Below are 25,151 nucleotides of genomic sequence, written 5' to 3'. Positions count from 1 at the left end.
GGCTTAGAATAATTCTGTAAAGTACATTAACACCTAGGTCAGGTTTGACACATCTGGCAAAAGCCAACCCAGATGTGATTTGGTTGATTTTTGGCTTAGAACGGTGCATACCACCGTTAGGTTGGCTTATTAAACTATAGGTTTCAGCTTAACTAATTGCATGAACTCATTCTAGCTTATTCAAGAAAGCCCAAATAAAATAGGGCTTAGCCATGCATGAACCTGGTTGCACACACCTAATAATTTAATGCATCCACACCACCAATATCAATCAACAATGTTTGACCCAACCAACAGCAGTCAACAAAATATCACAAAAGAAAATGATGTTCTACTACCGGTAAGCAGAATTTCTACAGATTGACACAACTGCTCTGCCCATTACAGGTTTTTCAACAGCTACTTTTTTTTAAAAAAAAAGTTATTTGCAGTAATATGTAAAGGCAGAGGTTTCTGCCTGCAGTTTCAGCTGCTACCAATTGCAAATGCCTTCAAAGTGGCTCTAAAAATAGCTCTGGGCACTGGAGACCATTAAACACCTCACCGGAGAAAGAATTAAAGACTGTTTTGTTGCGGGATCCGCTCTTCCTTTCACAGGAAAAGATCAAAATCTGAGCCCTGAGAAAGTGACAGGACCCATAAAAGGTTTCCACCTACACCTTGATCTCCAGAACAGTTCAGTGTTCAACCCAAATCCCAACCACCCTCGCTTTCCAGCTTGCTTGCTTGCTAGCTTGCTTAATTAATTAATTAATTGATTGAAGGAAATGTACCGGGCTTCCTGATTTGCTCACAGTGAACTGTCCATGGGAGTGGGTTGGTCTTCAGGCCTTCTCATGACATCTACATAGTTGGTCTGAGGCTGGCTGAAGAATTCTGGGAGTTGAAGTTCACAAGTCATAAAAGGGCCATGTTTGAAGACCACTGTTATAGGTAGTCCTCAGCTTACACATTTCCTGACCGTTCCAAGTTTCAACGGCACTGGGGAAAAAAAGTGACTTACAACCGTTTTTCACACCTGCGACCGTTGCAGCATCCCCGTGGTCGCGTGGTCAAAAATTCAAACTCTTGACAACTGACTCATATTTATGACGGTTGCAGTGTCCTGGGGTCACGGGATCCCCTTTTTATGACCTTCCAACAAGCAAAATCAGTGGGGAAGCCACTTAACAACTGTGGCCAGAAAAGGTGTACAAATGGGACGAAACCCACTTAACAAATGTCTCACTTGGCCACAGGACGTTTGGGCTCAATCATGGTCATAAGTCGAGGACTATCTGTATGTTTTACCAGCAACTGAGTTTCTACCAGCTTGGGACTCCATCTGCTATTGCATTCCTGGGCAGTTGCCCTTTTGCAGGAGTCAATTTATTCTAGGCTTGTCCTAAGTCAGCGCTAAGTAAGGCGTGTTAAACAACACCCTTCCCATTAAAGAAAAATTAGCAGGCCATCCACTGAGTTATTTAAGAAAGAAGCAAACCCAAACTTCCCCGCGTTTATTCCTCCCCCCTAAAATGAATCTTGATCAAAAGCAATTAGTTAAACGCCAGGAGCAATTTGACGATAAATAAATATTCTTTTGTTATTAGACATGCTGCAGTGTAATTGAAAAACACAAATTCCCGAGCCGTTTATAGTGATGTATTTGAACTTGTGAACCAATGTTTGGAGGGGGGCAGCTTCTGTCTTTGTCAATAATCGCACAATTATACAATCCCTGAAGTACATGCTCGTTGGCAAGGTTTCAGGGGATTTTTAATCATTGCAGGTGACAGGATTCTCCTTTGCCACCATGCTGTAAAAGAGGAACATCCATTTTATTTCTATATTTAACATTCACATTCATCAATAAAGAAACTTCTTCCTTTCCAAAGCGCTGATTTAAGCAGCTTCAATGAGAAATGCAAAGATCTTCAGGTGACCAAAGTTGGTGTTTTTTAAAAAAAAAATATTATTTTTACTTTAATGGAACAACCGATCGTCTAGGAGTTCTGCTATCCCAACCATTTTTAATGGATTTCACATCCTTTATTTAATTTTACAAATCTTGACAGAAATGCCAGGAAACTTGCAATGCTATAATTATATTTCTTCCAATGGTTGTAAGTTATTAACAAGGCTGTCAAAACACCATAATTATTTTATCCCAAGTTTGACTGATTCCATAAGCTGCCTCTTTTTAACTCTACAACATCCATCCTTCCAGTTTCCTCCTTCAATTAACAGTGGTTGTGGGCACACAGAAGATCCTGAAAAGCTGCCTCCTTATTTGAAAATAACATCAAAACTCTTGTCTTACAATCCAGGGAAGGAGATCACCTTAGCAGAGGGGTAGGCAACCTTGGCTCTTTTTTAATGACTCGTGGACTTCAACTCCCAGAATTCCTGAGCCAGCATGGCTCAGTCATAAAAGAGCCAAGGTTGCCTACCCCTGCCTTAGCCACTACTTCGCAACCTTCAAGAACCAAAGGATCCAGTTTTTGCTTCCTACTAAAAAGCAAAACAAAGCTGCAGGGATTTAAAAAAAATACTCAAACAACAATTGGGTAATAAGTATATTTTTTCCAACATATGAATGCAATAAGAAGCAACGGATCTGTTTTGTATTAAAGTGTCCGGTGTCAAGAATCATGTCCTTCCGACGCGATCTGAAGACTTATTTGTTCGAACAAGCTGGCCTGGCCTGATGGGGGATGGGTTGGGATTTTATTGTTGTTTTAAATGTATTTAACTTATTGTTGTAGCTTGGGCATTTCGTTTAATTCTTCTTTAACTTTTGTATTTTTGTACTTTTATTGTTTGCCCTGTTCACCGCCCTGAGTCCTTCGGGAGAAGGGCGGTATACAAATAAAATTAATAAATTAATAATAATAATAATAACAAAGCAATTGTGAACATCTCTGGTTTAGGAACCAGGGTGGGAGGGGAATTATTTGATATAAATGATCCCAAATCCCTCAAACTCCAATTATCCTTGAGCATTAATATGCACTGGAAACAGGAAACTGTTGATTGGGGGAAAAATCCATTAATAACAATCAAATAAAATAGAAGAGAGTATTTGTAGCGCAGGGATGAACTGTGGGGTCCTTGGCACTCTCTGAACTTGAATATTTTCTTGCAGACGTTTCATTACCCAACTAGGTAACATCATCAGTGTATGATGTTCTGATGATATTACCTAGTTGGGTAATGAATCATCTGCAAGAAAATAAACAAGTTCAGAGAGCACCAAGAACTCCACTCCTTAGTCCAACTACTTCCTCCAATCCCCCCCTCTTTTTTATTTATTTTTTTGCAAGAGCTTCATGACACATTCTTCAAAAATTAATTAAAATCCTGCAGGCTTTTCAGGTGGGCCTAATATGACTGCCCTACTATAAAAAGTCTTACTGCAAAGTCAGGTCTCTTGGTGAAGTATCCCTCAGTAAAACTCACATTTTGTAGGGTAAAAATGTCAGTTCAAAAAAAAATTAAAAAGTTGAAGGTCAGCAGATTTCAGCCTCTTATTCCACCACTGCCTAATGATCTCTTCTTGCCCTTCCTTCCTTGGCTGCCTTTCTTAAACAAGGCAGGTTTTTTTAGCTGGAGACATTAACCCAATTATCTTCTCCGGGAAGATTTGTCAAGTTTTCAACTGTCAAATTCAACAAAACAACAAGAACCCAGCAGAACATCTGTTTGCTTGCAGGGCAGGGCATGTTGGAGGCACAAACGGTTCCTACACGTTTGTGTGGTTTTAAGAAGCACAGAAAGGGCCCCAGAAGAGCAGCTAGCCTCCCCCAGCATGGTAATCTCTTTAAAAGGAGGACTGGATCAATCTGCAGAAAATAAGACCTTAGCCGCTGAGCACAAAATCAGAGACAGCGTGAATTTCAACAGCTGCTGGAAACAAGAGGAAGATAAAAATTCTTCCTTTGCGTTCCCCTTAAACACTTCCTGAATAAAGCTATTTGCCTGTCATTGAAAACAGGATGTTCAGTTGGAAGGGCTTTTAACTCTGATCCGGAAAAAGGGCCCCGAGAACACACTGGAGCATGCAGGCTATTAATCCTGGCATAGGTGGCAAACCTCTGTTAGGGTTGAGGGTGAAGTCAGGGTCTTGAAATATTGCAGCCAATTTTGGTCTCCACACTATAAAAAAGATGCTGCGACTCTAGAAAGAGTGCAGAGAGGAGCAACAAAGATGATCAGGGGACTGGAGGCTAAAACGTATAAGGAACGGCTGCTGGAATTGGGTATGTCTAGTTTAATGAAGAGAAGGATGAGGGGGGACATGATAGCAGTCTTCCAATATCTCAGGGGCTGCCCCAAAGAAGAGGCAGTCAAGCTATCCTTCAAAGCACCTGAAGGCAGGACAAGAAGCAACGGATGGAAACTCATCAAGGAGAGAAGCAACCTGGAACTAAGGAGAAATTTCCTGACAGTGAGAACAATTAATCAGTGGAACGGCTGAAGCTGTGGGTGCTCCATCACTGGAGATTTTTAAGAAGAGACTGGACAGTCAACTTGTCTGAAATAGTATAGTGTAAGACCTCCAAGGTCGCTTCCAACTCTTGTTATGGCCACATTATGTTAGGTGCCAATAGAAATCTCCAATCTCTACTGAGATTCTAAGACCTTATCCTTGACTTTAGAGGGCAAGAGACGATCTTCAGAACACGATGGAAGAAACAGTAAAACTGAATCCTGCTCCTTTCGTCTTTCGGTCCCAAGGCTCCACCATTCCTAGGACCATCCAAAACGCAGGTGACCCAAGACCGTGGATCACCCTTCTCCGACTCAGAACGCTCTTTAGAATGGTTGAGCCAGGAAACATCCAGATTTCTCAGTAGCTAACACGTGGGAAGGACACAAGGTTGTAAAAGGCTGCCTTGATCTCTTTCAAGTGTAAACATCCTGAAACCATCAAATGATAAAGGACTTTGTAAGACTCTGCAAGTAAGAAATCAGCCAGCTTTTCATTTAAGCCATAACTTCCATCAGGATCAAGGGATGCTGCTGCGCTGCTGCTTGCTCGCCAATTCTTTCAGCAAACCAGCCAAGCAAAGAAACGTGTCCAGCTGCACTTTAGAGCAACAGCTGACTCAGCTCAGGGGAGTCTATTTCAAGATCTGCAAGAAATGCAATACTTATGGATCAGGTTGGCAACCTCCCTGGCCACTGAGAAGGACAAGGGGTGGGGGGGCATGTAGGAAACAACAGCCCCAGAGTAACAGGGGACTTTAACTAGCCTGGCATTAACTGGGAAACGAAACTCTGAATCAAGTGTGTGTGTGGGGGGTGTCAAACAGGTTCCTGAGCAACCTAGCTGACAACTTTGTCATCCAAAAGGTAGAGGAGGGAAGTGGAGGGACACCTGTAATGGGCCTAATTCTTCCTAGCAGAGAAGAAGTAAGTGATCAAAGGGGTTGAAGTTTCTGGAACTTTGGGGGAGGGAGACCGTGCCATATTGGAATTCAATATCATGCAGACAACAAGCAATAGAACATAATCAAACCAGTCTCTTAAGTCTTTAAAAGAGCTGATTTCAACAAACTTAGACAGAGAGAGAGAGAGAGAGTTTGGGAAGGATTCCATGGATGAAAATCGTAAAGCTTGGGAAAGTGTAAAAAATATGATTTAAAATGCCTGGTCCAGCACAACACCACATATTCTTATCTTGTACAATCTCTAGAAAGAAGCATCGTTGTCTTCTAGCCCAGGGCTTTTCAACCTTTCCCCCCATTGTACCAGTTTTAGGATAGGGCATCATCCGAGGACCACCAGTCGCCTAGCAAGGTGTCAAAAATTTGATGACCAAAAAAAAAGGGGGGGGGGGGAAGTGATGAAGTACAGGTAGTCCTCGAGTTACAACAGTTTGCTTAGTGACCGTTCGAAGTTACAATGGCACTGAAAAAAGTGGCCCCAAGCCACAGCCGAGCAAGACACCTGCCTGCCTGCCCTGCGGCGCTCTTCCTCCTGTCCGAGGTTTTCATTGTTGTGAGCATTTCTGTTGAGGATTGGCAGTGGGGGTGGGGTGTGTGGGGGTGTATGGTTTTTATCCTCTCCCCCCGTCTGCTGGGTGGTTGCAGCAGGTTTTGGTCACTTCACATGACCCTGGGACACTGTGACTGTCAGTGCTTTTTTTGTAAAAGAAAAAGGTGCCGGAACTCACACATGTCATACAACCCGCCTTGCCTACCCTACAAGGTTCCATCCAAAAAAGGTGCCGGAACTCCGTTTTGAGCGTTCTATGAGGCAAAAAAGCCCTGGTGACCGTCATAAATATGAACCAGTTGCCAAGCATCTGAATGTAAATCACAAGACCCTGGGGATGCTGCAACATTCCAGCTGATCGGCGCTTCTTCTGGGCTCAGAAGCGCCAGGATCAGCGCCGAGCTCCAGCTGGATCCTGGCGCTGATCCTGGTGCTTCCACTGAGCCCCGACAGCCCTGCAGCTCCAGCCATCTCTCGCTCAGGCTTTTACGGTGCTGCCACCGGCTCAGCTCATTCCCCTCCCCTGCTACCACTTTTCTAGAATGGTCGCGTACCACCTGGCAGGTGCCAATGTAGCACCAGTCGTACCCGTACCACTGGTTGAAAAGCCCTGTCTTATAGGACTTCTTACACTTCATTATAATTTTAAAATCACTCCTGTTCGTTGGCTTACTCTTCCATACCTTCGTGCATTGAAATCTGCTGAGGAGGAGGAGGAGGAGGAGGAGGAGGAGGAGGAGGAGGAGGAGGAGGAGGAGGAGGGGAAGAAGAAGCTGGTTGATCTGGTCTAGATTCCCAATCAAACAGCTGGCTTTGAACATTGTTCGCTGGTCTAATTAGATTTGCCATTAGCTTGTTCTCCATCCCTGGAGTTTTAAAACAAACTGGAGTGGTTAAACTATGGTCAAGGGTCCAAATTTAAGATTAATGGTTCATCTAGTGGTATTATCTAACGTTGGGAGGCAAGAACTTTCCAAGGTTTCATTCAAGGAGGCGTCTTCAAAAAGAGATAACAAGACAGAGCCTGAATAAATAGTGCATTATTCAACAGTACTGATAACCTTCCGTAATCCTGATAATCTCTGGGCCATCAGAAGAGGAAACACAAAAACAAAAGGGGAAAAAAACCACAGCAATAAAATCCAGTCCCCAAACGCAAAAAAGATTCCATTCTGCTGAGGCAATGCATGACAGTGTGTCACGGCTCAAAGAAAAATATTTTTCACCCTTGCTTTTTTTTCCCCCCCCCAAGCCTTGGAGATGAAGTGATGTGGTTTGTTTGTTTGTTTTAAGGAGTGAAAATATATTTCAGGCTAATGGATTGTCTGCCACAAGATGTGGTTGCTTTTGACTAGATTACGTGGCTTTCAAGGAAGCCGTGAGGGCAGGCAAATTCCTATTAATGAAGATCCGTCATGAAACAATGATCCCTTGGAAGTCCAGATTTCTTGAGGAGACGGCAAAAAAAAAAAGAAGAAGAAGAAGAAGAGCTTTGGGGGGTTCCCCTAATGTAACCATCTCACAGCTTCTCAACCTTAGCAACTCTAAGATGCGTGGCTTTCAACTAACCATGGTGAAAAGGGTTGTAAAACCAGGGGAGACTCATTTAATAACCGCATTGCCGAGTAATGGAAAATCTGTAAGTCCCAACTGTAAGTCAAGGACTATCCGTGATTCACAACCAGTTTAAGAAAATTCACCGCTTCCCTCTGCAAGTTTGCATTTCTCTTCAAAAATCCCCAGTGCTACTTTTGGGTGTTTCTTTCACTGCCTTCAAACTCCTGGCAACTCTGCAGGCAAGTCTCCGCAGTTTCCTTGGCACGTTTTCCAGAAGCTGTTTGCCATTTGTCAGCCTTCTTAGAAGGACTGGCCCAAAGACATTCCAGCAACTTCTGTGCCTAAGGCAGGACTAAAATTCCCAGACTCCTGGTTTCTGGGCCGGTGCCTGTAATCTATACGAAAGGGCTTCTCTTGAATGTCATCCTCCTGTTATAAAGCAGAACATCTGTAATTTCCGCAAGACAGAAACCAATTGCGGCTCAATGCTCCTAGTTCTTTTTCAATGCTTACCTGCTAAATTCTAATATCTGATTTGCCATTAAGGTTAATCAGTAGCAAACCTAAGGAATCCGCCTGTGCCGCGTTACCAAAGACAGCTGTTGAGTTATTTCTGAAGAGAAAACTTGGACCAAATGTAGAATTTAGTCACACAAGGAACGGCATAGTGGGGTTCCCGCCAACTTAAGAACCTCTCAAGGTGTGTTTTCCCCCCTGCAACTTTCTTCCTCCTCCACAGTTCTTTAGAAACCAAATTTGTTCAATTTCTCAGCTTGTCTTTTTTTTTCTTTCTTTTTCCAAAGGGGAAACTCCACCAAAATTGTCCTTTTGCAATACTCAGAGCACTATCGACTCCACCTTTGTCCAACAAATTCTAAGTTAATCCCCTTTTTTTTCTGGCTAGATAATTACTTCCATAATGTGAATAGATGATTGATGTAAGCCTGGTTCGGATCTTGCCCTTTGCTTCTCTCTTAAAAACGAATGCGATGAAAACAAAGGCTTTGAACACGAGAAAACAGTTTTTTTAAAAATTTGAACTTGCGAGATGGAGACAGGGTTCAGAATCAGGCAAAGTCACAGACAACTGTATACAACCCCCTGGTGAATTTACACAGCTGTCCAGGCAGTGGGCTTCAAAACACAACCTTAGCATACCATGTTTGACTAGGGCACTGGAGGAGGGCTATTGACTGAGGAGGGGTCAGGCTTTCCTTCCACATCTGTGTAGTTTCCTCAAGTCTTAAGAGAATGGCTAGATAATAATCAACGACATGCTTGCTTGCAAAACCCACAGCCTGTCCGAAGTCCCCGTTTTGCCTGGTTCAATGCTAAGCGAAAAGGCCTGAGCACAAGAACCGTGTTCTTGCAACAACACGAAGCTACCGTGGTAAGTTTTACAGGAAGAGGGAAATCCCCAAGCAACGAGATAAGTACAAATACAACTTCCCAATTTCATCACAACGTTTCCTTTTAATGCACAGAGATGGCAGTTCGGAAATTCTGCAGGGGAAAAAAAAAGTCCCATAGAGTAGCTTCCCCCCCATTTTTCTTAATGTTTAGTTCTTATAGAACCAGGTTTTTCACTTATATTTACCTATTTATGCAACTGATACAATGCAACAAGGTGAGAACCGAAATGCCCCATGCACAAAACTTTTGCTTGTCCAACTAGTCTGTAGATTTCAAAGAAAATGACAGCATTGGTTTAAAACCAACAAGAAACCACACCCAGTCATAACTTTCAATTTTTTTCTAACAAAATTAACTGCAATGGAAAGTTCTCACACATCAAAATAACAGGAGACCTGCTTTTTATTTTCAAGGACCCAGCAGCCCTTCTTCCTAAATGAACATAATTTATAGCTAACATCCGTTGCTTTCCTTGGAAAGGTGCACACCTGTCCAGAAAGAAATTATTTAGATGGCGGATCCAGGGTGATCTCAATAAGCTAAGCAGGGTCAGATCTGGTTTAGCAAGTCTAAAGTCTAAATTGGGAAGATACACATCTCAGAAAACAGAGGGAAACGAGCCAGCTCCATACTGTTAGCCCCCCGATGTGCACAGATGCTGTCATAAATTCATCAGCTTAAAGTTCTGACTTGAAGAAGGTTCACCTTAACCTGCGATGGTCAGAAGTATTCCAACAGGACAGAAGACCTTAAGGAGGCAACCTTACCAACTTGCTCTCTAATTTTTCAGGGCTTTGAACATAGAGAACATAGCCCACCATATCTCCATCATCAGACGGCCACCCGTGACATGCTTTGAATGCTCTGGATGTTCTCCAGCTTCCATCTATGGCCACTCTTTGGCCAGCAGAAGTCTCAGCTCCTGAACCAAGCCATATTTGGCTGAACATACCACAACTGACTTGATCCAGACCAAAGAGGAAGCCATTTTTACCACTCGCAGTGCTTGGTTTGACACAACGCACCCGGCGAATAGCAAGTCAGCCAAGCTAGAGTTTCACAAGATGAATGGAGTCCATCAAAAAGATGAAAAGAAACAATTACCTTAAGTGAAATATGTAATATTTCTTGCTAGATCAATGCTTTTCCTTCCAACAGGACACAATAGATAGAAGAACCTTCGAGTACAACCATTCATTTAGTGACCTTTCAAAGTTACAATGGCACTGGAAAAAAAGTCTCTTATGACTGTTTTTCAAAATTATAACCACTGAAGCACCTCCCAGGATCATGGGATCAAACTTCAGCCGCTTGGCAACCGGTTCATATTTATGACGGTTGCAAGTGTCCCCCCGGCCTCAGGTGATCTTTTGCGACCTTCTGACAAGCAAATTCAAGGGGGAAGCCAGATTCACTTAATAACCGTGTTACTAGTTTAATAACTGCAGTGATTCATTTAACAATTGTGAGAAGGAAGGTCATAACATGGGGCCAAACTCACTTAACAGCTGTCTTGCTTAGTAAGAGAAATTTTGGGCTCCGGTTGCAGTCATAAATCAAGGATTATCCATATAAAATTGCACAAGTAGAATATATTAGCAATGCAAAGTTTTTTTTTTTATAACTGCCAGGACACAGCATTAATCTAGGAACATTTGCACTGCAAAACACAGAATGCATTAAAAAAAATTTCTCTCCAGCGGTCTACAACACAACTAGACCTCAATTTACAAGATGCAACTATCTATAACAAGACGGGAAAAGTTCTATAACGTGAGTTGAGCACATGCTATTTTTTTTTTAGAGTTTTGGCCCTGGTAATCCCCTTGACTTCTGCATAATACCAGAAGCTCCTCTGGCATTTCCCCCCATGAACAACAGGAACAATCACATCTTGATATGAAGAAGGGGAAAAAAACAAAAAACCTCGAGTCAGCCTTGCCTCTGAATTCCCATCTTGTTTTGTTACTGAACGTGTGAAAAGAACACTTATGGCACACTTTCTGCCAACACAACTGCCTTCTGGAGAGACAACTCGCCCCTGCCCATTGTTTATTGCAATGGGTCAACTACCATGCCAAGAAAGCAAAAGTTGCATATTAATGAGGCAGAGCTCTAAGCAGTTCCCGCCATCCTGTAAGCAGGACGATCCTTTAAAGATCCTGTGGGACCCCTGGCCTAGTTCTTGATCAGAACTCGCTTTTTGCACGGATCCCAACTCTCTAAGCTGCTGGCATCCACAAAAATAGCTCCACCACCCCTAAAGACATCCTAAAGGTAAAGGTAAAGGTAAAGGTTCCCCCGCACATGCGTGCTAGTCGTTTCCAACTCTAGGGGCCAGTGCTCATCTCCGTTTCAAAGCCGAAGAGCCAGCGCTTGTCCGAGGACGTCTCCGTGGTCATGTGGCCGGCATGACTAGACGCCAAAGGCGCACGGAACGCTGTTACCTTCCCACCGGAGTGGTCCCTATTTTTCTACTTGCATTTTTACGTGCTTTCGAACTGCTAGGTTGGCAGAAGCTGGGACGAGTAACAGGCGCTCACTCTACTACGCGGCTCTCGGGATTCGACCCGCCAAACTGCCGACCATCTGATCGACAAGCTCAGCGTCCTAACCCACTGAGCCACCACGTCCCTTCGAAAGACATCCTAGACATGAACAATTGAAGAAACTGGGCATGTCTAGTCTAACAAAGAGATGGACGAGGGGTGACACGATAGCAGCCTTCCAATAATTGAGGGATGGCCCGAAAGAAGAGGGGGTCAAGCTATTCTCCAAAGCGCCTGAAGGCAGGACAAGAAGCAACGGGTGGAAACCGATCAAGGAGAGAAGCAACCTGGAACTAAGGAGAAACTTCCTGGCAGTGAGGACAGTTAATCAGTGGAACCGCCAGAAGTCGTGGGTGCTCCATCACTTGCGATTTTTAAAAAGAAATTTGTCCAGAAAGGCATAGGGTCTGCTGCCATGGGCAGGGAGTTGGACTAGAAGACCTCCAAAGTCCCTTCCAACCTTAGTATTCTATGTTCTAAATTTAAGGATCACAATACACAGCTCTATCGCATAATTGCCATTCATCGGAACCCATTTTTTTCCCCTCTCCTTTCATCTAATGACAGGACTGGCCACACTAGGCTCAACCTGCACCATTAGCCAGAGTTCAATCGTGGTTACATTTTATCCCAAGCATATTCATACAATGAACCCCTATAAAATAATCCTTCAAAGTGGTCGGTCCCCTCCGAGGTTAAGGCTGCAGAGCACAAGGGCTAAGCCACAAGTACTGATCGCTCCATTGAGCTAAATGCCTACTACGAACCAGATCTCGACCTTTAAGTTCTGTTGAGTATTCTTGGCAAATCAATTTTCCCCCCCCAAACTTAACATAGCCAATCTTTCAAAGTCAGTGCTGTATTTGAGCTGATAGGAATGAATGAATGAATGAATGACCCTTTATTGTCAAAGTACAACCATGTATACACTGAGATTGGGTGAGCCTCCCTTCGTGCCCCCACCACCACAACTCACCGTGACAACAAACCCACCATCCTGTTACACCATGTGAGCCAATTGCACAACACACCAGCCTCGCAAGTCAATCATACATAAAATTATAAAATTATTTCCCGTTCAAGAGCCTGACAGCCCATGGATAGAAGCTGTTCTTCAGCCTCTGCCTCTCTCTGCACCCCACCTGGCCACCTTTTGTTATCTTAGTGAAGTATTCTCACCGTCTTCTTCTGGGTTGTTTGTTTTACTTCTATTTTGTTACTTCTGTTTTGTTGACTCTTTTCATCTCTTCCTTTTTTACTGCTGCAAGCTGCCTAGAGTCGCCCCACGGCGAGATAAAACAGCAAATAAATTTAACAAATAAAATAATAATTAAAAAAAAAGGAAATGGCCTCTTGTCTAGCCGGAAGAAGCTCAAATAATAATAATAAAAAGGATTGCTTTAACAGGGGTGGCAAAATTGCAGCCTTTTTCGTTCTGCCAAAATGACATTTGGTGGAGTGAAGCTCAAGCTAGACTTCCATGTAATTATTTCTACAAGCCATTTCAACGGATACACAAGTGATGTGAGCGCACAGATGAGTCCTTTTTTTTTAAATGATCTTTTGGCTCCTTTCTAAACCGGTTGATCAAGGTTCAATCATCTGAGAGACTGATAAGATCCCTTTCATCCTTCTCTTTTATTGTTCAAGTGCTCCCACATATCATGTGCAGGATCTGCTGGAAAGTTAGGTACGTACACCTGTCTTATTCATTTCAGTTCCTTATTTATTCCCTCGATTACAGCCCTAATTTTGCGGTTCCCGGTCAGTTTCACGAATGTTGACAAAACACTTTTAAGAAAGAAAATCCATAAAGAGACTTTACTTTGAAGAAGGAGAGAACCCCTATTGGCAAGTAATTCCATGCATAGAGATCCATTTATCTTGTAAAAATGCTACGGCACAACCAGCAAAGATAGACTTGCACATATTACTTGTTTGGCGAGCACTTTTCTCTTGATTTTGAACAAAAGTCCAAACTATGGGGGAACCTAGTCATGGGGTTTACACTTGGTGGGAATCATCTTAAGAAGGACACACAGAGGTGTAAGCTAATTTAGAAAGAAAACACACACCTTACTCCAGACACTGGAGCTATTTAAATCTCCCTAGATAAGCAATAGAAGTGATTCATGATATAAATATACACCAAGCCAGCAATTCAAATTCAATCTATTATTGAAGAGTAAAGCACATGAAATCTTTAGGTATTCTTCACTACAGAGAGAACCACACATTGTATACATTCTCCATTTTCACAATAATGCAGTCTTAGAGAGACTAAATTCTGACAATTTGAATCTTGTTTATTGGTGACCAGTGAACACCCCCCTTGTTTTCCATTAGGGCCTTGTGCAATTCTTTTAAGCCACCCAACTTTGTCAAAGATAGGGTGCTCTAAGGATCATCACTGACAGCAGAAGACACCAAAGCAGCTTTTCCAGCAGGCATCCGACCAAGATATATTGGACAGCAGAAATATTACAAATTCTCTAACAACTGTTCTGGAGGCCCATCAATTTGATTAGCAATTAATTTGAGTGCCTGACAGATAGATAGCAGTCATTTTGCAGAGAAATACCAGGGACAGTAAAAACTGTGAGAACAAGAAGAACGACAAGCAAGCATCATCAGGAAATTTTCTTGCATCTGCTACCACCACAATCCAGACAAGAAATATGAAGGCTTCCTCAAGTCAACCTTCTGGTTAAAAGTCACAATAACAGTCTTGTGAAAAACACATTTAGACTTCACGTGCATGCCACTTCACAGCATGGAAGGAACATCTTTCTCCAAACACCCATTACTCTGCACATTTCAAAAATAGCACGCACAGTAGTTTTCTTTTTAATCCATGCAAATGAAAGATTTTGGGAGTAACACCTGTTCCTTGGAGCAAACAGACAGTGCTAAGGTTTGCTTACAACCTGGAAAAGTTTGACAAGCTACAACAGGAAATCCAGAGGTGACCTCAAAGTGAATCTTCCAGGGAAAACAACAAGGAAAAACACATAATATTCGTAATATATTCTAGAAAGACCAATTAGGCCAACTTTAGAACAATTCTTTATTTGGGCAAGTATCAGTGTTACTCCATATCTTTGAAGATCTCACGCCCTACATACATACAACGATCACCAGATTCTAAGGTGGCCCCGTTCTGGTTCAGCTTTATTGACTTATTCCTAAAATAACAAAAAACAAAAAAAAACAACAATCCAGAATAGTAACACTACCCAAACCTTTTTGTTTCTTAATGGAAGGGAATCAAACCAGCCCATCGAAAATGACTAAGATATATAGCAGGATAAAAACAGTTACCAGAAATTCTTACCCATTCAGACTTTCCCATCACATCATGAATAAAAACTGAATAGAAAAAAAAAACCAACCCCAAAGAAATCACTAGCAACACAAAATCCCCCATTTTGTCCAAACTCTCTAAAAATATTGTTGCTTGCTTCGCTTAACTTTTACATGCAGAAGAAGCAAGCCAATACCAAAATTCAATACAATAATACCAAGCAAAGCAATTCCCTCCGATTATTCTTAATTTCTCTTCTTCCTTAAAAACCAAAAGCACATTAGGGTCAACCTGGAGAAGATCTCTCCAGCCTGATTCAACAGCTGCTTCTCCCAACAGCCAAAGGATTAGCCTGGTTGGGGCAATGACACCCCAGGTCACCCCCATCTCATTCAACCCAGCTTTTAAAAGGGTGGTGCACTTTCTGCAGGGCTTGGCATTTACAGAAAGTTTTGCATTCACCTCCCTGAGCTCCAAACAGGTTTGCAAGCCCATTTCAAAGCTAAACCAACAAACACACAGCTTGCCTCAGCGGCCCTCACTGCTTCCCAGCTGGAATGGAGAGCAAGGGTCAACCAGAAGACTTGGCCTACATCAGCTCTGAAGAGCGCACAAGTACACACCCACGACAGTCGCCAGATCTTTAGCGTGCTTTGGATCACAGATGGCGACCACCACAGACCAAGGCCTGAAGGTCCACCTTTAATTCATCCAGATGTTGACATCAAGCCCCTCAAAAGTTCAATGAGATTGACCAAGCACAAGCAAAACGGTCCCACAGATGGAGACCAACACAGACCAGCTCCCAGGACTGAAGGTCCACTTTTAACTCCTCCAAAGGTCAGTCCCACCCACTCGCCCCCTCCTGCTCCCAAAAGTTCAGTGAGACTGACCAGTGCAAGCAAAATGGTCCCACAGATGGAGACCAACACGGACCAGCTCCCAGGTCTGAAGGTCCACCTTGAATTCCTTCAGAGGTTGACCCCAAGCCCCTCCAATGTTCAATGAGACTGACCAGCACAAGCAAAGCAGTCCAGATGATGACCAAGCTCTTCCTCCCGTGTTCCTCCTCCCGACCAGGACCACCCCATCCAGGTAGAGCAACATCTTACCTCCAAGGCTTCCATGGTGATGAAGCTGGCGATGGCAAATCCATCAATTAAATCCTCTTCCTGGGAACTGGATTCCCGCCTCCGCCGCCTCGGAGGTCTGGCATTTCTGCCTGCAGAAGCCTGGCTCTTGGGAAGACCACCACTTTGGCTTGTATTCTCTTTGCCAGGACTGGCTTCCCGTTCGGAGGTGGAGGAGGGGCTTTGGTGAAGTCTATCCCTGCCGTTGGGGTCTCTGCGCCTCACCCGATCCCTTTGGGATCGGGATTTCCTGCTTTGTCTGATCTTGACATCCATTTCCAAAGCCACCCGAGTTTAAGAAAGACCCAAAAACACACACAATTCGTCTTACTGGGGTTTTTTTGTAGGATCCAGCAGCCTTTTTCTCTGGCTCAGAGCCGCTCTTTCCTTCTGGCTCATGAAATCCAAAGGAACCAAGGGGGCAGCCAAAGAGGGAGGGGGACCAGAAAGCCAGGGGCGATCCAAGCTAAGGCAAGAGAAAGCCACCCAGGGGGCAATCCACATCCAGAGGCAGGCAAAAACCCAAAGATAAATCCACAGTGACCTTGACAAACGGCGCCCCTCTCTCGGGAGGGGGGGGGAGAGAGAGGAAAAAGAAGACCAGAGTGGGGAGAAAAACGGGGGTGGGGGGCAAAAAAAAAGACGGGGGAAAAAACACACCAGCCCCGCTGCGATGAATCTCAAGTTCGGGTCTGGAGAAAGAGGGGGAAAAAAGGGGGCGGCGGGATGGGAGAGAGGGCAGGCAGAGCCAAGCTTGGCCCCCTCCCCAAATCCAAAGCAGAGCTCCTCGGAGGCACAGAAGCCGGGGCAGATCAGCCCTCCCCGCTCGGCCAAAGACCCCCCAAAAATCAATCAATCCACCGCAGATCCTGCAGGGCGAATCCAGACGAGAAGCAGCAGCAGCAGCAGCGGCGGCGGCGGAGGAGGAGAGGGCGGCGGGGCTGCACTAAACCGAAGCCCCCCCCCTCTTTTTTTTCTCCCTCCCGCCTCTCTCTGTCTCTCTGCACCCCCCCTCTCTCCTTCCTCGCCCCGCCCCGGGTTCGAATCCGGGGGCGCCCCGAGCAGGCGAGGGCGCCAAAGAGGGGCGCCGGCCGCTCCGCCAAGGCTGGCGCTGCAACTTTGTTGCGAGGCCAAGCGCGCGTCGGGAAGGAAGGAAGGAAGGAAGGAAGGAAGGAAGGAAGGAAGGAAAGGAAGGCGGAAGGAAAGGAGGAACGAAGGCAAAGGAGAAAGGGAAAGGGGGAAAGGAACGAGAAAGGAGAGGAGGAAGGAAGGAAGGAAGGAAGGAAGGAAGGAAGGAAGGAAGGAAGGAAGGAAGGAAGGAAGGAAGGAAGGAAGGAAGGAAGGCAAAGGAGAAAGGGAGAGGGGGAAAGGAACGAGAAAGGAGAGGAGGAGGAAGGAAGGAAGGAGAGGAAAGGAAGAAGGGAGGAAAGGAGGAAGGAAGGGAAGGAAAGAAGGAAGAGGAAAGGCTCCTCTCTTTGCAGCAAGACCAGCAGCAGAGCCGAAGGCAGAGCCTTCCTCCTCCTCCTCTTCCTCCTCGGGGGCTGCGGGCGAGCGGCTGGGCCCGCCGGCGCGCTCGGCCCCTGCCCAACTTTGCCCCCGCCTCGCCTCGCCCGGCAGAAGGAGCAGCCGCCGCCTGCGCCCCTCGGCCGCCCGTTGCCCGCCCGCCTCCCTCCCTCCCTCCCTCGCCCGCGCGCGCGCCGCCCACCCCGGCTCGGGGCGCGCCTCAGGAGGGGCCGCGCCGGCTGCGCCTCCTCATGCCGCCGCCGCCGCCGCTGCTCCCGCCGCTCCCGCTGCTCCCGCCGCCGCTGCCCAGCCCTGCGCTCGGCCGCCCCCCCGGTCGCCCTCTTCCTCCTCCTCCTCCTCCTCCTCCTCTTCTCCTCCTGCTCGCTGGCTCGCTCGGGGCTTTAGCACCGCCCGGCCGGCTGCGCATGAGCAGGGCCGGCCAGCTGCGCGTCACTCGCTCGCCGCAGCTCCGACCGCCCCGCGCGCGCTCCCGACCGACCGACCGACCGCCCTCCCTCCCTCCCGCGCGCCTTCCCCAACCACCTGGCGCGCGCGCGCGCGTGCTCTCGCTCGCTCTAAACTCCCCCCCCCACACACACACACACACACTCCTCCGCCTTCCGAGTGCCTCGCGCGCGCCGCCGCTTGACTGGCTGGCTGGCAGGCGTCGGCCCCGCCTCCTCCTCCCCAATTGGAGGGGTTGTGGAGTGGGGGGGAAGGAGGGAGGGAGGCGACCACCCGCCTCGAAGGGGGTCTCTCTCTCTCTCTCTCTCTCTCTCTCTCTCTCTCTCACACACACACACACACACACACACACACAGAGACATCTTTCTCTTTCTGTCCCTCACACATCTCTCTCTCTCTCTCATATCTTTCTCTCTCTCTGCCTCTCTCATATCTTTCTCATATCTTTCTCCCTCTCTCTCATATCTTATATCTTTCTCTCTCTCTCTCTCTCTCTCTCTGTGCCTCTCTCATATCTTTCTCATATCTTTCTCTCATATCTTTCTTTTTCTCTCATATCTTTCTCTTTCTGCCTCTCATCTTTCTCTCTCTCTCTCTCTGCCTCTTTCTCATATCTTTCTCTTTCTCTCTCTCTGCCTCTCATCTTTCTCTTTCTGTCTCTCTCTCTGCCTCTTTCTCATACCTTTTTCTCTCATATCTTTCTCTCTGCCTCTCTTTCTCATATCTTTTTTTCTCTCTCTCTGCCTCCCTCATATCTTTCTTTCTCTCTCTCTGCCTCTCTTTCTCATATCTTTCTCTTTCTCTGTCTCTGCCTCTCTTTCTCATATCTTTCTCTTTCTCTCTCTCTGCCTCTCTTTCTCATATCTTTCTCTTTCTCTCTCTCTGCCTCTCTTTCTCATATCTTTCTCTCTCTCTGCCTCTCATATCTTTCTCTCATATCTCTCTCTCTCTTTCTGCCCCTCTCTCTCTGCCTCTCATATCTTTCTCTCTCTCTCTCTCTCTCTCTCTCTCTCTCTCTCTCTCTCTCTCTCTCTCTTTTTTTTTTTGCCTGAGGGAAAGGCAGAAGCTCCGTCCCTCCCCTCTTTTTTTTTCAAAGTCAGCCTGGAGTTTTGAGGAAGGGGCTGTGCGAGGAAGGAAGGTCCTGCTTGTGTGCCAGTTGGGACCCCCCCTCCCTTCTCAGGTGGCAAACTCCGGTGTCAAGGAAGGCTTCCCACAACCGCCTCTGAGCCCCAAAGAGCACAGGTTAGCCTCCCAGGGTCAGTGGAGAGAGCCTGACCCTCGTTCTTTCCTTCTCCTGCCCGAATGGACCCGTGTTTGGAGCTGGGAAGAGTTGGGGGTCCTTGCCCCCACTTGCAAAACAAGACGCTGAACCCTCCCCGAGCTGTTTGAATGTGAGGAGGGGCACCTTGGGGGGGACTGAGGGGTGCCCGAGAGGTTGGGGGCACCAAGGGAATGAGTGGGGAGAGTTGGCCGTGGAGGGATCACTTGTGGGATCACCCTGAGCTGCTTCACACAACTCCCCACAACTGCCCAGCCAGTCAGGATCAACCAGGGTCAGGCTGCAGACAACCTCATTGCCCCAATATTCCCAGTCAGCACCAGTAATCCCAGTCAGCTGGGAAGAGCTGTACAAATAAAGGCAGGATATAAATCAGCCATTAAGCTGCTGATGCAGCTCTGCCCCTCAAGCCAGGAGAGACAAATTGGCATTTTGTTCCTTCCTTAACCCCAAATTACAGATGGACGGGTGTCATCTGCATCGGAAGGCATCCTGTAATCAGTCTTGGCTCAATTAAGCAAGAAAGATGGCTGAATGTCTAACCATTTCCTTTGGTAATTGCAGGCTACTAGGAACTTGCCGTTTATCCACTGGTAGGCTTGGCTGGACTCTCAGGGGAGATGGGTGGTTCCCCCCCCCCCCGCCGCCCACCATTCTCTTAGTTTCTTCCCTCTTCTGGGACTTCGAAAGGTTTGGCCTTGGGAAGGTTTTCAAAAGCGACAAAATTCTAGCCTGTAATGGGAGGAGATGCAAGAAAGTTAGGGGTCAGCAGGGTTGACGGCTGAAGAAGCATGGGTAGTCTGGATAAGGGGTTTCTTTTTCTTTCTTTTTCTTCTTCCCTTTTTTTTCCTCATTGCCTTTCCTTCCTTCCTTCCCTCCCTCTCATTGTCCCTTCCTTCCTTCCTTCCTTCCTTCCTTCCTTCCTTCCTTCCTTCCTTCCTTCCTTCCCATTCTCCTTCCTTCCCTCGCATTCTTCTCCCTCCATTTCCTTCCTTCTTTCCTTCCTTCCTTCCTTCCTTCCTTCCTTCCTTCCTTCTTTCCTTCCTTCCTTCCTTCCTTCCTTCCCATCCTCCTTCCTTCCCTCGCATTCTTCTCCCTCCATTTCCTTCCTTCCTTTCCTCCCTCCCTCCCTCTTATTGTCCCTCCCTCCCTTTCTTCCTTCCCATCCTCCTTCCTTCCCTCACATTCTTCTCCCTCCATTTCCTTCCTTCCTTCCTTTCCTCCCTCCCTTTCATTGTCCCTTCCTTCCTTCCTTCCTTCCTTCCTTCCTTCCCATTCTCCTTCCTTCCCTCGCATTCTTCTCCCTCCATTTCCTTCCTTCCTTCCTTCCTTCCTTCCTTCCTTCCTTCCTTCCTTGCCTACCAACCAAGTAACAGAAAGCCATCCCTAACTTAGGATGTTCCTATCTCAGGGGACCAGATTGGGTCTTTGTGGACCAAGCCTGCATGTAGAAGAACAATTCCAGAGGAATGGGGAAGGTGCAGTTTGCAGGGGAGAAAAGGAGATGAAGTATGATGTGATGCCTAGAAGTTTTTGTCTGTAGCATCCCTCACGTGTCCTTCCAAGCTGCACAAGGAAGTAGCAGGGAGGGGTGTAGAATTTCCCCTGCTCCTTGCCCCCTCCAAATCAAACCTAATGATTTTAAGTGGGGTTGCAACACAGAGGGCAGCATCAATGGGGAAGAGGTTAAGCCTTCCTGTTTCTCCCTTTAAAGACAAACACACTCAATGGACTGAAGGCTTCCGCAAAGCCCTTTCAGTGCGGGCCTTTTGTGACGACTTGAGGTGTGAAAAATAAGAGCATCTTTAGCAAGGTGCGAAATCTGTCTTCCCTGTGCCACTTAGAGCCGTGTCACACATTACATTTTTAAGTGTGCGCTTCTGATGCGTCAGGCGTAATGTGCGAGGAAGGAGGGAGGGGGCAGATTGACAAACAGAGGATCTAGAAGTGCAACAGTGTCTTTAGAGGTACTTTACCTTGTTGTATGCACAATTTTGGGGGGTGGGGTGGTGAAAGCATGTTGTCTTGGAGAACGTCTTCTAGATCCTGGGATGAGATGAGCCTGTTTGGAGAGCTTGCAAATTGGGTCCTTTCTGTGGAGTGGAATTGTGCAAAATGTTTGGACAACAGTGAATTCACCAGCCTGGTTGGCACCTCTAACTAAGCCAAGCAATCACAAAATACAGTTATGAATTCAAGCATTACGGCCAGTAGGACAAGGGATATGGCTTTCAAGTACAATGCAAGCCTAACCCATTGGGGATTATTTAATAAGCTGTGATTAAGCCACGATTGGGCAAGTTACGAGAACCAAGTCTGAGTTTTTCTATAGACTTGGCTTTCACTGGTCAGAAACTTGGTTGCAAATTACTTTTCTGTTGTTGGCTTAACTGTTTCACAGTATCATTGTGTTTGTAGACAGAAAACCTATGTTACTAATTGTCTTCAAAACCTTGAGTGGCCTGTAAATAACACTGGAATGTTTACATATTCTTAAGTATCTTTTTCCCCCTTCTTATTCACAGCAAATTGTAGATCCAGAATGCTTTCCTTCCTCTTAAATAAGTTGCAAAAAGAAAAACAAAAATGGGAAGGCAGCATAAAAATTTGTGCATACAGACTCTGGAAAGGAACTCACTTTAAATCCTTGCCTTGGTTTTAAGCATGCGTCAACTTGGTAGAACCACCTTGGATTCATTTAAGCCAAGGATTGCTTACTCAAAGTTGATTAAATTTGCTCCATATTAAATCATAATTCATAGTTTACATAGCTCGGGGCTTAAGTCCCCATAACGGGATCAGCCAAAACCAAGCAGACATATTAGGGTTTATGGGAGACAAACCAGCCATTGTAGTTGGTTTGGCTTTGACTTGATGGAGCGTATAACTCAGCGCAGGCTGGAAAGTCAGTTAATTAGGGCTTATTGGATAGCCCATGATTAAGCAAGCCACCATAAAGTACACCGCAAAGATAATGTGTTGAATACACTGTGGATGTCTGCCTCCTTTTAGCTTAGATGTAAGCTACAGAGAATCAGTTTGCTTTAGCTGTGTTTATTTGCAATACACGATAAGCCTTTGACAATAATCTGATGTGAACAAATACAGCTTGCCCTCAATTTACAACATTCGCTTAGTGACCATTCAAAGTTACAGTGGCATTGGGAAAAAACAGGACTGTTTTTCACACTTACCACCGTTGCAGCATCCCCATGGTCACGTGATCAAAATTTTTATTTTTTTTAAATTTATTAATATTTCTATACCGCCCTTCTCCCGAAGGACTCAGGGCGGTGTACAGGGCAAGAATAAAACACAGAATTACAAAAGTTAAAAAGTAATTAAATACATGCCCATTAAAAAACAGTTAATACATAATAAAAACCCCAATAAAATGACAGTAAAAACCCCACCAATCCCCCCTCAGGCCAGGCTGGCTTGTTCGAACAAGTATGTTTTTAGATCGCGGCGAAAGGAGCGAAGATCGGGCGCTGTCCGGAGCTCAACTGGTAACTGGTTCCATAGTTCCGGGGCACCCACAGAGAAGGATCTCCCCCTGGGGGCCACCAATCGACATTCTCTGACCGGTGGCACCCTGAGGAGTCCCTCTCTGTGGGAACGCACAGGGCGGAGGGAAGTTGATGCCGGCAGCAGGTGTTCCCTAAGGTACTCCGGACCCATGCCATGTAGGGCTTTAAACACCATTACTAGTACCTTGAATCTCACCCGGAAGACAACTGGCAACCAATGCAGCTCACGGAGCAGAGGTGTGACATGGGAGTATCGGGAGACTCCCAACACAACTCTCGCGGCTGCATTCTGTACCAGTTGGAGCCTCCGGGTGGTCCTCAAGGGAAGCTCCATGTAGAGAGCGTTGCAGTAGTCTAGACGAGAGGTCACGAGCGCGTGAGTGACCGTGCATAAATCATCCCGGCTTAGATAGGGCCGCAACTGGCGCACCAGGCGAACCTGGGTGAAAGCCCCCCTAGTCACAGCCACTATGTGATCTTCCAAGGTGAGCCGTGAATCTAGGAGGACTCCCAAGTTGCGAGCCCTATCAAAATATGGAAGCTTGGCAACTGGCCTGTATTTATGACCGTTGCAGTGTCCCAGGGTCAGATGATTCCCCTTTTGCGACCTTCCGACAAAGTCAAGGGGGAAGCCACGCTGACTTAACACCTGCAGTGATTCACTTAACAACTATGGCAAGAAAGGTCGTAAAATGGGGCACAGCTCATTTAACTACCGTCTTGCAGAGCGACAGAAAATTTTACGACCTTTCTTGCCACAGCTAAGAGATTTAGTGCAGTTGTTTTTTTTTTATTGAAAAGTTTTAACATACAATTTTTCTTTAAAAAACCCCCCTCCCCCTCCCTTCACCCTCCCCCCCTACCTCTCCCCCCTCCCCCCCTCCCCCCCCGACTTCCCAGAGCTAAATACAAGGTATATATAAAAAAAACCAATCATAAACAATCATATACTAACAACTATAAGCTCTAAAATCCATCACTCTCTAGCTTATATAGGATAAAACAAACCTTAGTAATATTAAATATATATATAAAAAAAAAACTAAAAGAAAAAAAAAGAAGAAAAAAGAAAGAAGACTTATTCAAATGCTACATAAAACTTCTTAACCCTATACTTATTCTGGATAAACTCAATCCATTTTCTCCATTCCATAATATAGCGTTCTTGCGAGTGATCTTTCAAATAGGCCGAAATCTTCGCCATCTCTGCCAGGTCGGAAACCTTTAAAGTCCACTCTTCTATAGACGGCAATTCCTCTTTCTTCCAATACTGACCTATCAGGAGTCTTGCTGCCGTAATTAAATTCAACATCAACTTAGTGTCCACAACTGTAGCATCTGTAATTATTCCCAACAAAAAAAGTTGCGGACAAAACTTTATCCTCTGTTTAAAAATCTTCTGCATGTTCCACCAAACTTTTATCCAAAAGGCCTTAACCTTTTTACATGTCCACCATATATGAAAATATGTTGCATCTTCATCACCGCACCTTGGGTGAGGAACGTAAAATTTACACAAGCTCAAAATTTAAGAGAAAACTTTTACAAAATGTTTTATAGATGGCATTTAGATCCCAAAAAGCTCGCAAGTATGTATCCGAATTATCAGCCTAAATGTTGGAGGTGCGGTGAGTGCAGTTGTTAAGTTAGTAAAATGGTTGTTAAATGAATCTGACTTCCCCATGGACATGGCTTGTCAGAAGGTCGCAAAAGGGGATCACGCGACCCCAGGTCCCTGCAACCGTCATAAATACAAACCAATCGCCAAGCGTCTGAATTTTGATCACGCGACCACGGGGATGCTGCAGCGGTGGCAAGTGTGAAAAAACAGTCGTAAGTCCCTTTTTCAGCGCTGTTGTAACTTCAAACATTCACTAAACCAACGGCTGTAAGTCGAGAACTACCTGTAGTGAGGCTGCAAAAAAAAAAAAAAAAGATCTGCGGATTGCCCACCCTTGTTCTAAACCGTGAAATGTGGTTTACTAACTGCAGTGGCTGGCATAAGCCGACATGCTAAGGTACAAGCCGAGATGTTGAGTTTGCCATGCTTTGCAACAACAAAAAAAACCCTGTCCCATTGATGCTAACGTCAATATTAGTAGGATAATGTAACGCTGAAATTCAAATAGAGAATCTAGCCTGAAGCCATGATTTAAAAAGCTTAAGGGCTAGAAAAGCAGACGTAATTTTTCTTGAAATACTTGCACTTTGAAATTAATACCTTTATCCATATTCCTTCCTCTGCTAAACATGGGCTCTTAAAATACTGTGTGTGTGCATCTCTCCCTCCGCCCCCCCCCCCCACTTCCTAAAGTAACTCCCTAGAGCTCTATAAAGCAGACGCTGTAAAACTCGGCATTTGATGTGCATTAATTTCTCTGCTCTATTAGTGAAAGCTGTTTTTGGAATCTTTTTTTTTTCTTTCCTAGGAAAGAGGGGGGA

General features: G+C 45.5%; 1 protein-coding gene across 1 annotated transcript in view; it reads right to left on the bottom strand.

The window, feature by feature from the left end:
- The window catches only part of FBRSL1 (fibrosin like 1), a 523,964-nt gene extending 507,134 nt beyond the window's left edge, over nt 1–16,830 (bottom strand). Inside the window, exon 1 of the mRNA XM_081338816.1 lies at nt 15,915–16,830. Within this exon, the coding sequence (XP_081194942.1) occupies nt 15,915–16,208 (294 nt within the window). The 5' untranslated portion in view covers nt 16,209–16,830. The remainder of the gene's footprint in view (nt 1–15,914) is intronic.
- Nucleotides 16,831–25,151: the final 8,321 nt, after the last annotated feature.

The sequence above is a fragment of the Vipera berus genome (genome assembly GCF_964194415.1).
Source record: "Vipera berus genome assembly, chromosome: 14".
In the NCBI taxonomy this organism is placed as follows: Eukaryota; Metazoa; Chordata; class Lepidosauria; order Squamata; family Viperidae; genus Vipera; species Vipera berus.
Note: the sequence above shows the minus strand (reverse complement) of the source record. Positions and strands in the feature narration are given on the sequence as shown.